Here is a 13282-nt window from a genome sequence, read left to right as displayed (position 1 = left end):
TGTGTATCCCACTATGTCTTGCCTGCCACGCGATCATCACACAATAAATACGATTTTATACTCATACTGTCGGCGTGCTAGAAGTCGAAAACCGACCAGAAACACTTCCAAAATACAAGTACATGTGGTGATCTATAACTGCCGTGTACAAGCCCGTACGAGACGACTGAACAGCCGTGTACAAGCCCGTACGAGACGACTGCAATATCTGAAGTAACATCAAGACGTCGTGGCTTGTATTGTTCCCATCAATACAAGGTTCGAGAATATGGATGCATGTTATAATATTTGAGAATACATTGCTGCAACATTAGATACATATGTAGGCATATTGCACGTGGAAGTTCAGCAGTTAACATTGGTCATTCTAAGTCAAATAGTGGGAATAGAGGAGACCATTTTTGAGATTTTATCGAAAACATCGTTTCTTCTGGAAATATTTTTTTCCACCATGAACACGTCTTTTTAAATCTTTACAAAGGTTTCTAAGTCGAGTATTATTTTTCAGGGTTGAACTATAAATGTGTCTTTGAGCAGAAGGTATCGTGTGATAAAGTAATGGGTCAACATTTAGAGTACCAAACCAAACGTGGACGTTTAGTCAGTTGTAGTTCCTGTATGTTTTTATTAATCCAAATTTGAAGCTCATTCCATTTGGTTTGTTTCCTCACATTCCCAATATATATGACAACTGTTTCATTCGCTTCGTTACAGAAAGTACATTCAAAATTGTCAACCAATTTCATCTTGAAAAGTTCTCTTTTGGTATAAATAATTCCATGCAAAATGTATATTGAAAATATTAAAAGTTTAACATCTTTTACGTTTTTCCTACTTAGATTAAAGAGCAAGGGCTATGCGAAATCAATATCTTTGAATATATTTTCCCATTTATGGCAACTATGAGGTAAAACACCATCAGACAGCAGTTTATCATAAAACGTTCTTGAACCTTTAGCTGAAGTTATGAACTCCGTTTGTAGAGAGTTTATATTGAGGTCATCTGTATACATATATCTGTAGCCTTTTAATGTCTTTGTCCATGATTCAGGTCAAAAAATATGTAAATATGAGAATATATTCAAGATCTAAATGTGTACCCTTTGTCCCATTTGTATTTCTCACGTCTTCATAAGTGACCAGATCTTGTTCATCATGCAAGTCCTTAATACTTGAAATTCCTTTGTTGAGCCAGTGTCTGATAAAGTGGTTTGGGTTTTTAAAGTTATGATTGAGCCATACAGGTTGGGATAAGACTTCATTTATGTTATTATCTTCAATGGTGTTTTACGTACAATAGCAATTCCATGCTTTCAATACATCTCTTCAAAACGGATTTTCGATTTCAACAATATTATGAAAGTTATCACCATATTTTAGTGTATCTTTAAATGGAAAGTTGCGTGGATTACTTACATTTGCTTTTCTGATATATAGTCTGAGTATGGAGAGTTCCATGGCATTAGCAAAGATTTTAATATCAATCATGCGAAACCCCCTTTCTTTATAATGTTTTTTCAAAACGCTCCTTTTGATTTTGTCAATTTTATCATCCCAGATAAATCTGAAAAATATTCTTTCAAGGGAATAATTATACATTCATCTGGTAGGGTAAGTAAAGTATTAAAGATATGCACCAACTTAGAAAGAGCCAATGTTTTAATACCAGTAATTTTGCCAAGCAATGTCAGGTTTCTTTTCTGCCATGACGCTAGTAATCTATTAGTATCTTCTAGTCTTTTTCTTGTGTTGATAACCCACAGATCATTGAAGTCAGAAGTAAATTTATTCTTTGCCATTCTATATTCAAGTCTTAACAAAGTATGTCTCTGCCTCCAGCCTTAGAGCTTGCTGGATAGCTTGCTGGACATCAGTGTTAACGAGTGACCTCATTCATGGGTCAAAAGATGTCTGTCTGTTGACCATGGTTTTGCCTTGCCGAGACACTATTGTTAGCGGAGACACTATTGTTAGTCGAGACATTATTGTTAGTCGAGACATTATTATTAGCAGTCTGGCGGAGAGAATGTAGAAAATCTCAGGTAAAATATGCAATCTATTAATCAAAATCTAACCAGGCAATGCATGTTAGCGCTGTGGGCTCACACCAAAGTTTTTTAAAGACTGCGAGTATAGAGTTATAAACCTGAAGGTCAATCTCGTGTTTGTCGAGCTAGCATCAATTAAACAGGTGTTAAACGTGTATGCGTATATCAGTCTTACATGACTTCTGACAAACTCCTGGCTGTTGCAATAACGGTAATAAAAATGCATTTCAATATCCTGATCAATAACCTTTATTCCAACTTCTTTGGGGATTTCAGCAGTCACCAGGATGACGTTTAACATAGTATTTTCTAGATTTTTAAGAGGACACCACCAAATTTCATAAGCTGTATCCTGTTTCCAGACCTGCCATCATTGGAACAGCTGTCATTAATTTCCTTGCTTTCAAACGATTTGCTTTATCCATATTTTGCAATCTCCTCACAGACATGTCATTCTAAATCATGCAAAGAATGATAGCCATCTTTTTTATGTGTATAGTTAAAGAACGGTACATATGTTCACAGTCATTGCCTCTTTATTGTTACAAGCCAGGAGTAATATTTTACTGCATTAAAAGTGTGCGTATTTCTGGAATGTTATATTCTCTGGGATCGTTCATGAATATTTCCGTCTTTTGTGTTTTGAAGTCCCAAATGTAATAACTTCCGTTCTTAAACACGCGAGTTCTTACCGGCACCAGGTGTCCCGTCAGGTAGCTACTGTACCGGGCCCGCCATAGCTCATGAATATCGGGGATTCGTGCTGATGCTATAACCAGCTTACACTCCGAGGTATTGAAACACTGCAACACCTCTCGCTTTGTCCTGTTGCTGCGTATCTTATTGAGGAGGTGCACTCGCTGCACGCCACCCACCAACTCCGGGAGAACCCCGAACAGATAGACATCGTCAATCCACAAGAATGGCGACATCAGCGCGGCTTTATACAATTTGGGAACAAGAGCGCCGGATATGATTACAGCATATCCACTGCAGGAATTCCATGGAAATGATGCATAATGTCTCATGTGGAACTCTGACAGCCTCCATCGGCTTCGCCGTTCAACCAACAAAGACCAAGCCTGCCAACAATGACACATCATCACATCTCTATGGCTCTTATTGTAAAACGTCGCGAAAAAGTTGAACGTATCTACGTAAACGTCATCGTCAATTTTAATGACGTATTTCACATTATTACAGTTGGCGGTGATCCACTTCAATCCCATAACGCCTTTGTACGTAAGATTGGTGTAAGCGTCGATGAAGTCTCCCTGAACAATGTCTCCGAACAACCTGTGTTCTAGATCTATTGCCGTTTGTATGTTGGATTCACCAGGTTGACGTTGTATCCCCAGCAGAAATATCACCTTCACTGAATGCGTCCTGTAATGAGAGCTGTTGGCATACGTTGACCTGATGGTTTGCCTGTGCGCGGTATGCGACGGCGCCGTATGGACCATAAATAACACGGAGACCGTCTCCACGTCATGACAAATGCTTTTATTTTCCAGTAATATTGTGATGTCAAGATCTGTAGGATACCTGGAATGTCGTAATGACTTATCGTCATGGACAGGTCCTGGAGATCTGGGAACCAGTCGGTTTTGGTTTTTGATTCGAGTCCAAGACATGGCGACCAATGCCAGAACGCTGACAATGACAAGTTGGTAGACGACTATGAGGAAGAACCACCTCAGTGGTGATTTGCATCGTGACGTCATCGGCGAGTTTCAAACCAAGTAGCTGATGTAGAACCTATCTGTCCTCAACCTGCACAAGTACCCTCAAATATGTCCATCTCCATACACAGTGAACATTTCATCAAGATTGTTGATCTCTGTTCTCGCAATGTCCATACACACGAAGATGTCAGTCTCCATACACCGTGAATATCTCATTACACACGAAGATGTCAGTATCTATACACCGTGAATATCTCATAAGTCTGTCTGTCACCACAGATCATTCCTCGAAGGCTATGATGTGAATACAACGTCAATACTCTTCTCTGAGCACAATGTTATCACGTGGCTAAATGGATCCCTTCACTCCCATTGTGTCTTTATTCGCCACGCTGTTCTGAACCTTTTCACTGTAAACCTTGTGGGCAGTACAGTCGCCGACAGCTGTATGTGAAGTTGAACAAGTTGGTTAGGAAGATTGATTGATACCAGATATATGTCTAACGTATGGTCGATGTTTGAGGTACGATGAAACAACATAATAACCTAGGGATGTGGTCCTGCCCAGCTTGTGATCCTCTATATGTTATATACAAGAAGACACATATGAAAACCTGACTGACTTTAAAAGTAATATCCCTATTTCAGTCATTCAAATGATTTCAGCAAATATGTATAATTTTGTTTCTTAAATTTCAGGAATTATGCATAATGTTTGAGTTAATCATCGCCTGAGTGAATCAGGCATTATTCATAATTCTGGAAATTTTCAACTGCGAAATAAGCGTTAAACATGGGGTCACACAGAGACCCTGACTGGTCGTGATGAGACCAGCACGGGCTCAGAAGCGACGCTAAGGACGCCACCGCTATTCCAGCTTTAAAGCATCGTGGTACAGGGTCTCACCAAAGTAGTAAGCTTTAGAGCCTGGTTTGGTTTCACGGCAGCCACAATCATCTGTGCGGAGGTGCGACTTTGTGGTGTGCACAGAACATGGGTTACAATACCAAACTTGCTTCACTGCAATACGTCCTCACTATACCCCTAATAATAGCGTTACAAGGGTTAAAGCTGTATCATTTCGGGGTTAACAAACACGTCAAACATATATGGTAAAGGTCAGCATACCTCCATCTGAGCACCTCCATCTGACCACGTTATACACCTATGCATTATATTGTATTTAATGTGTGTTCTACTTCATGAAAGTTGATAAACAGGTTTAATATGTGCTGTTCATTATGTCAGGATATATTCCATGTTTCAAGTTTCAGTTTTCTTGGATGTTCTATTGCAAGTGCCCCTTTACTGAACATTTTCTTCTTTGTAGGCCGTCAACCTGAACGTCAATCCACTATTCTTTATGTTCCCTACGGCGCTCGCAACGTCTTTCGCATTCATGTTGCCAGTTGCAACACCGCCTAATGCAATAGTGTTTTCCTATGGACAAGTACGAGTAATCGATATGGTAGGTGACATCTGCTTGTTTCCAGCCATGTACTTCTTAAACTGTTTGAATGCTAATCAGGAATTGCCGTTCTAAATTATTTCAGGATACAAGGTCATTTGTGTTTGTACATGTTTACTACAGTAAATGTCTAGATAGACGGAGTGTTGGTGGATAAGATGGGAGTACCCGATGGGAGAGTGGAAGGGTAAATGGCTAGACAGACAGACTGTTGGTGTATACAACGGAGTATCTGTTGGGTGAGAGGAAGGCTAAATGGCTAGACAGACAGACTGTTGGTGTATACAACGGAGTATCTGTTGGGTGAGAGGAAGGCTAAATGGCTAGACAGACAGACTGTTGGTGTATACAACGGAGTATCTGTTGGGTGAGAGGAAGGCTAAATGGCTAGACAGACAGACTGTTGGTGTATACAACGGAGTATCTGTTGGGTGAGAGGAAGGCTAAATGGCTAGACAGACAGACTGTTGGTGTATACAACGGAGTATCTGTTGGGTGAGAGGAAGGCTAAATGGCTAGACAGACAGACTGTTGGTGTATACAACGGAGTATCTGTTGGGTGAGAGGAAGGCTAAATGGCTAGATACACTGAGAGTTGGTGTATACAGCGGAGTATCTGTTGGGTGAGCGGAAGGCTAAATGGCTAGATACACTGAGAGTTGGTGTATACAACGGAGTATCTGTTGGGTGAGTGGAAGGCTAAATGGCTAGATACACTGAGAGTTGGTGTATACAACGGAGTATCTGTTGGGTGAGTGGAAGGCTAAATGGCTAGATACACTGAGAGTTGGTGTATACAACGGAGTATCTGTTGGGTGAGCGGAAGGCTAAATGGCTAGATACACTGAGAGTTGGTGTATACAACGGAGTATCTGTTGGGTGAGCGGAAGGCTAAATGGCTAGATACACTGAGAGTTGGTGTATACAACGGAGTATCTGTTGGGTGAGCGGAAGGCTAAATGGCTAGATACACTGAGAGTTGGTGTATACAACGGAGTGTCTGTTGGGTGAGCGGAAGGCTAAATGGCTAGATACACTGAGAGTTGGTGTATACAGCGGAGTACATGATGGGAGAGCGGAAGGTCGGTAGTTCGAATCCAAGTGTCCCTCACACAAAGCTATGCTGGAGCATGGCCCTGGTTTTCCAGTCTGACTGCCGTCGTTTAAGGGATATTGCCAGGGTTGGTCATGTCCTGCTCGAAACACTGGCATTCCGCACCCCAAACAACAGTGTCTCCACTCTACCATCGAGGCAATGTTATTGTGTTTATTCTGAGAGTAGGTTATCCGGACAGTCCTGTTGTTACGTCTGATTGGTTGTTGTTGTTGTTGTTGTTGTTGTTGTTGTTGTTGTTGTTGTTGTTGTTGTGCGGGTAACGTACAAGCCCTTCAATAACCCAGCTGATGACTTTCCAGGTGACATGTGGCTTCCTCATGAACGTCTTGTCCGTCCCCGTCATCATCTTGGCGACAGCGACGTGGGGGAATGCGTTCTTCAACTTCGACACCCTCCCATCCGGGTTCCTCCAACTGACCACACCCTTGTCAGACCTCAATACGTCCACCCCACTGCCGCTACTGCTGAACGGGTCAGGTTGAGGGCGCTATGAGTGCCACTACATACCCGAGACACCCAGTGCAGACCCTGTAACTAGTACCTTGTGTTTAATGGGGACGTTGTCTGTGTATATTACGGGAGAACATAAGACCGGAGTTGCCAGACAAACTCGGTGGCGTTGCAACTATATCAATTAGGAATTGAAACTATCAGAGCCATGGCCTCATTTACCAAAGACTATGTTGTAGATCCATTATGTACAATGGGATGCCGTGACGACGCGGGATGCCTTCGACAGGTGCCCGGGCTGCAAAGGATCTTTGAAAAGCTCCATCTCTCAGCTTCAAAATGGACTTGAAATATTTATTTTGACATGCCTTTCCATATTTATACAGACAGGATGAAATCCACGACTCTAAATAACATGATGTAATCCACCTGGGCCAAGATGTAAGCGGAGGCACTGTAAAATACACATGATCATTCTCTGTTCAAGATGATTTATAAACACATCGGAAACAGTGAAATATTTCTACATTAACTGTAGTGAATATTCACACATCAGATTCAGTGAGATACGCCTACATGGGTTTAAGGAAACCTCACAAATCAAATCTAGTAAGATATTCCAACAACAGTGTTAATGAACATTCACAAATCAGATCATACGACTGTTTTAATGAATATTCAGTCACATTCAATTAGCTAGTTATTCATATGACTGTTTTAAGGAATCTTTACAAATCAGACTCAGTTAGCCAACTATTCATATGGCTGTTTTAATGAACACTGAAGTCAGATGCTATTCATACGACTGTTTTAATGAATATTCACAGACAGATTCAATTACTTAGTTATTCATATGACTGTTTTAAGGAATATTTACAAATCAGACTGAGTTAGCTAGCTGTTCATATGGCTGTTATTATGAGTATTCACAATCAGATTCACTATTTATTCGACTGTTTTAATGAATATTCACAAGTTAATTTCAGTGAGATATTCATGCATATGATCAAACGGATTTTCATTCGCAGATATTCCTACTCAGATTCTAAAAAAAAGTGAATATGACCTTAACATAAAATCAGTACCAACTTATGTGATGCAACACAACCAGAAAGTACCGAGGTCACACTGACCCAGCATCAGCTGGTGCTGACAATGAATGCACCTTATGCAGTGCAGAATGAAAGTCAGAATGTAAAATTATTGATTCATCGATGAAGCTATACTGAATATGTAGACGTTTAGAACGTGCACACATAACATTTTATTGCGTATATATTACATATGTCGTCATTTCGTTCTGGTGTATATAGCAGCACTTGGGGTTGTCAGCACTTCTTCATACCAATATTTGTGACATGGAAACTTGTTAAAGTGCCATTGTAGCACTTGTGTGTACCTGATATTGTGCTTAGTTCTGTATACCAGTACCTGTGTATTCCCACACCTTTATAACTGCAGAATACCTCTGTATGCCATTTGTGCATACTTACATATAGCATCCATACTATCGTGCAGTGTATATAGCTGACATTAAATAATTCCTACATGCTTGTGACACTGTTGTTTTTTTATTTGTCGGGTATGCATGCTGCTGAGCCAGAGATCTGTTGTGATTTATGTCCTTCAGAAATGTGTCGAGACACAGCTATTTCCGTTTCCTCCTCCGAAGTTGCTGATAGTTACGGACAATGCTCCCAATCACAATACACAAGGTCGAAATAGATGGGTACAACATCAAATTGCAGAAAGCATGACACGATATTTTGTCTGGAGTCACGTGACATTCCATTTCCGACTAAGAGTACCAAACCTGTGTTGTGCAACACTGAAGACCAACAAAACAAATTTTTTAAGACTTTGAATGCCATGCACGCACGCAATTATGTCCTTGAGGCTGAGGTCGAAGGATCGAGAGGAGTTTATCTCACGTTATACCGACGTTGACGTCATGGACTTCCCGTACCCCAGACTTGAACCCAGTCGAGCACACTAAGGATGTGTTGCAAAGACTCGAGTCTGGACGAATTAAGCTCAGACCCTGCAAGAATTTGGGTTATCAGTCCTCAACCAATGGCCGAGCAGAGTACCAATAGGCGTTCCAGGCAGCGAGGGGTCGTTGCGTTGCCATCACGGTCGCCCCAGGAGCCCAGTGTTGGGTCATGGAACATCATGAATTACTTCTCCAACAAATATCATATCGCACAACATTTTTCATGAGCAGTATTGTTACTGGCGTAATAGTAGAATTACACGCATCTTTTCACGTAGTAATGGAGACACTATTCTAAGACCCAGGTTACAAAGTGTAATAAGATTATGAAACAAGAACAAGACATGGGTACACATCACACACAATACATGACACCACCACGTCACATCAACACTATATATGGCACCACCTCGCCGCATCACCACTACACATAGCACCACAACGCTACATCACCACAATACACGGCATCACCACGTCACAATACATGACACCACCATGTCACACCACCATAATGCATGACACCACCACGTCACATCACCACGCTACATCACCACAATGCATGACACCACACGCCACATCATCAACACAACGCGTGACACCACCACGTCACATCATCACAATGCATGACACCACCACGCCACATCACCACGTCCCACCACCACAATACATGACACCACCACGTCACATCATCATAATGCATGACACCACCACGTCAACTCGCCACGTCCCACCACCACAATACATGACACCACCACTTCACGTCACCACAATACATGACACCACCACTTCACGTCACCACTATACATGGCACCACCACGTCACATCACCACGTTACACTACCACAATGCATGACACCACCACGTCACCTCGCCACGTTACACCACAACAATACATGACACCACCACGTCATGTCACCACGTTACAATGCATAACACCACCACGTCACACCACCACTAGACACCATTACAATATATGTCACCACCGTGCCACATCACCACAATGCAGGACACCACCACGTCACACCAACACAACACATGACATCACCACGTCACACCACCAAAATACATGACACCACCAAGTCACACCACAACAACGCATGACACCACCACGTCACCTCGCCATATATAGTTCTAAAACAGTCCAGAGTGTCCTCGCTGCGAGTTATGGAAGCAGTTCTGAAATGCTCTACCTGTGACTTGGTACTTGTCAACATCGATGTTCATAGCGTTGTTATTGCACCGTGGATGTTAACAGGCAAAAAAGGATGTTCAGATTCTGCTGTGATTGCAAAGTCATCTGCGTATTCAGGGATCCAGACTGTTGATCCCTCTTTGATAACGATGCCCACTGATTCATGGTTGACAGATGTTTCAACACCGTGAATGTTCAACGATAAACAGACCCTTTTAGTCCACATTTTACATCAACCACTGTGAAGGACGTAGGTAAATGATTGTGTTCAGCATTCTGCCTTTTATGTGAGCTGCCCAACAGATGAGTGAACATTTTGCCCCTCTCAGTACAGTGGTAGACTTGACGAACGTCAATGAGCACTGTATGAGTTAATCTCCTCACAGATTTCAGAGTTTCCTAGCAATAGATGCTATAGTGGCACCTTGCTCTGTGGAGTATGTCCCTCTTCTGGTTCCACTTTGGTTATCTTCTAAAATTTGATTTTCTTTAACAAACTTGGAGAGTCTACTGCACTGAAGTTTGTTGTAGTTAGGCCTGTGTATGATAATAGGTTTCTAGGAGCCTCTCTCCCTTCTTCTATAGTGACAGGGCCCGTGAAGATTTAGTTGAATAGGTACCCCTTCAGCAGCCCATGCTTGCCATAAAAGGCGACTGTGTTTGTCGTAAGAGACGACTGTGCTTGTCGCAAGAGGCGACTGTGCTTGTCGTAAGAGGCGACTGTGCTTGTCGCAAGAGGCGACTGTGCTTGTCGTAAGAGGCGACTAACGGGATCGGGTGATCAGGCTCGCTGACTGGTCGACACTTGTCATCGGTTCCAACTTGCGTAGATCGACTCTCATGCTGTTGATCACTGGATTGTCTCGTCCAAACTCGATTATTCACAGGCGCCGTCATATAGCTGTAATATTGCTGAGTGCGCGTAAAGATAAACTCACTCACTCACTCACTTCAGTGATAGGCTGGCACATTTCAGCGTCCTCGGGGTCATCTATGGCGGACACGAGGTTACCTTCACCAACATAACAGTTTAGTAGTTCAAAAAACGCCTACACTTATCCATCACGACATCGCATATCATAGTCTATAGATCCATCATATGGAACGCGATTCACACAGATCTTTTATTCACATTTTTTTTACCTCGGTCGGTCCGTCTGGTGATATTAACAATGAATTGCAGGATAAACGATAATTGCAGGAAAAACGAAACCTTCACACCTGGGTATATACACTTCCTGCCTTCACAAATGTATGGTTTGATTGAAAATGTACATTTAACGATGAAATAAAAAGAAAATAGAAAACTACATGCCGGGAGTCTCGTAGAAAAAAGGCCCCGTCCTGTCGTTTTCTGTTTCCCTCATGTGTTTGTGTGAGAAGATTACTTCTCTTGCGTGTGACGTGCGACGTCCTAGGCAGCGAGTGACAGTTTTTCTCACTTCTTTATTTTCGTATCTAAAATAGTGGATTTCCCTTACCAACCTGTATTGCCTTAGAGTGAGTGTACTTTTACACCACACGCAGCAATCTTCCAGCCACACGGTGGCGATCTGTAAATAATCGAGTCTGGACGAGACAATCCAGTGCGATCAACGACATGAGCATCATGTCAGCGAGCCTGACCACCCGATCCCGGTAGTCGCCTTTAACGACAAGCATGGGTTGCTGAAGACCTGTTGTACCCCGGATCTTCACGGGTCATGTTATCCTGAATTCAACATTGACATATTTCATCACTGGTGTACATCTGGTGACAAGGTACTTAAATACTTGATTGCTTCTCTGGAATATATAGATAAATATCTTCTGGAAAGTACAACTGCAACGGAAATCCACGTGTATTACCTGATGTTCCATCAGACACACTAAATATCTATCAAGGGTCTCTTTACCACCAGGTCATGTGATATCCTGGATGCTACGTACTATGACTCGGGATTTCATGCTCTACTTCATTGATCAATATTGCCTTATCTCAACAAGCTTATATGTGTAAATCAATGCGTTTTCAGTTGCACAACAGGTTTCAACATACACAAGTAGTTCATTTAAGGATTGACTGTGTATTTCTTTCGTTGCATTGAAGTATGAAACTAAAAACCAATGTGCAAACTTTTGTAAGAATCCGCTACGGGTGCAAACTTTTGTACACGTTTTGTACATGTTTGCACATTGGTTTTTAGTTTCATACTTCAATGCAACGAAAGAAATACAAAGTCAATCCTTATAATTAAATTCAGCAACAAATACTATACCCTGTCAACAATATTTTCTTTAAACATAATCAAATTCATCGAAACAGATATCTTTGTTACCACCGATTAACATTTTCGGTGTAAGAATTCGGTAATGGCGTGACATGACTCAGGTGACTCATTTACATAAAATGACACGCCTGCCAAACCATTAGCCAATCAGCATAGAGTACCCCCAAACAGCTGTCAATCAACCAGGCTAACGTCGGTCGGCGAATCAGAGTGGAACAACTCAACGTGACGCGTCCCGGTATCGGCAAAGTTTCAAGTTCAAACGTTTGAATTACTACCTGCGAACTGAAAGAGACAGTTTGAAAAGTGAGAAATGGAAATGAAACCCGATGATATAAAGTTATTTGAACTGAGATTGTAGTATTTGTGCAAGTAGAAGGAGACTGTGATGTGACTGGGATTGTGGTGCCATGAACTTATGTTCCAACCTGCGCATGCTCTTGTCGAGACGTTGCAACGTTTATTAACGTTCACGGATAATTTTCAGTTGTTTGTTTATGTTAACCACAATGGATCACTTCAGTGTTTACCCAAAGTTCATTAAGGTACCCGGGTGCAAGGGAATTCCCTCGCTGTGTAAAGGAATTCCCCGACATTCCTCAGGTCCGAAAGCAGTCCGGTTCGGGGGACGTGGCTTATTTTTTTCAGATTCATTGGAAAATGAAATCAAAACAAATGTTCCCAGTTAACCAATCAGATTGCCAGAATTTTAATCAACACAATAAAAATTTAATTATAAATTAATGAATAAGACGACAACCAGCATCACATAACAAACTAAATCTGACTGTTGCACCCTACTCACAAGATACCCACTCTGCTGCCACCAACATGGCTCCTACAATACCAGATACCCACACTGTTGCCTCCAACATGACCCCTACAACACCAGATCTCCCCACTGCTGCCACCAACATGGCTCCTACAACACCAGATCCCCACACTGCTGCCGCCAACATGGCTCCTACAACATCAGATCCCCTCACTGCTGCCACCAACATGGCTCCTACAACACCAGATCCCCTCACTGCTGCCACCAACATGGCTCCTACAACACCA

At 42.0% G+C, this 13282-nt stretch overlaps 2 protein-coding genes across 3 annotated transcripts in view; one reads left to right on the top strand and one right to left on the bottom strand.

Annotated features, from left to right (window-relative positions):
* LOC137285669 (solute carrier family 13 member 2-like) overlaps positions 1–8327 on the top strand; it is a 37531-nt gene extending 29204 nt beyond the window's left edge. Inside the window, exons 15-16 of one of the 2 annotated variants that reach the window (XM_067817752.1) lie at positions 5065–5202; positions 6619–8327. In XM_067817752.1, the coding sequence (XP_067673853.1) occupies positions 5065–5202; positions 6619–6801 (321 nt within the window). In that variant the 3' untranslated portion in view covers positions 6802–8327. The remainder of the gene's footprint in view (positions 1–5064; positions 5203–6618) is intronic. The other variant, XM_067817753.1, reaches the window with a different exon arrangement.
* Positions 2612–3852, bottom strand: LOC137258740 (UDP-GalNAc:beta-1,3-N-acetylgalactosaminyltransferase 1-like). The gene has a single exon (XM_067796433.1). The coding sequence runs from the start codon at positions 3770–3772 to the stop codon at positions 2612–2614; it is 1161 nt and encodes a 386-aa protein (XP_067652534.1). The 5' UTR covers positions 3773–3852.
* Positions 8328–13282: the final 4955 nt, after the last annotated feature.

Source organism: Haliotis asinina, chromosome 1 (assembly GCF_037392515.1).
Source record: "Haliotis asinina isolate JCU_RB_2024 chromosome 1, JCU_Hal_asi_v2, whole genome shotgun sequence".
Classification (NCBI taxonomy): Eukaryota; Metazoa; Mollusca; class Gastropoda; order Lepetellida; family Haliotidae; genus Haliotis; species Haliotis asinina.
The sequence above is the reverse complement of the archived record's forward strand: the minus strand, read 5'-3'. Positions and strand labels throughout refer to the sequence as shown.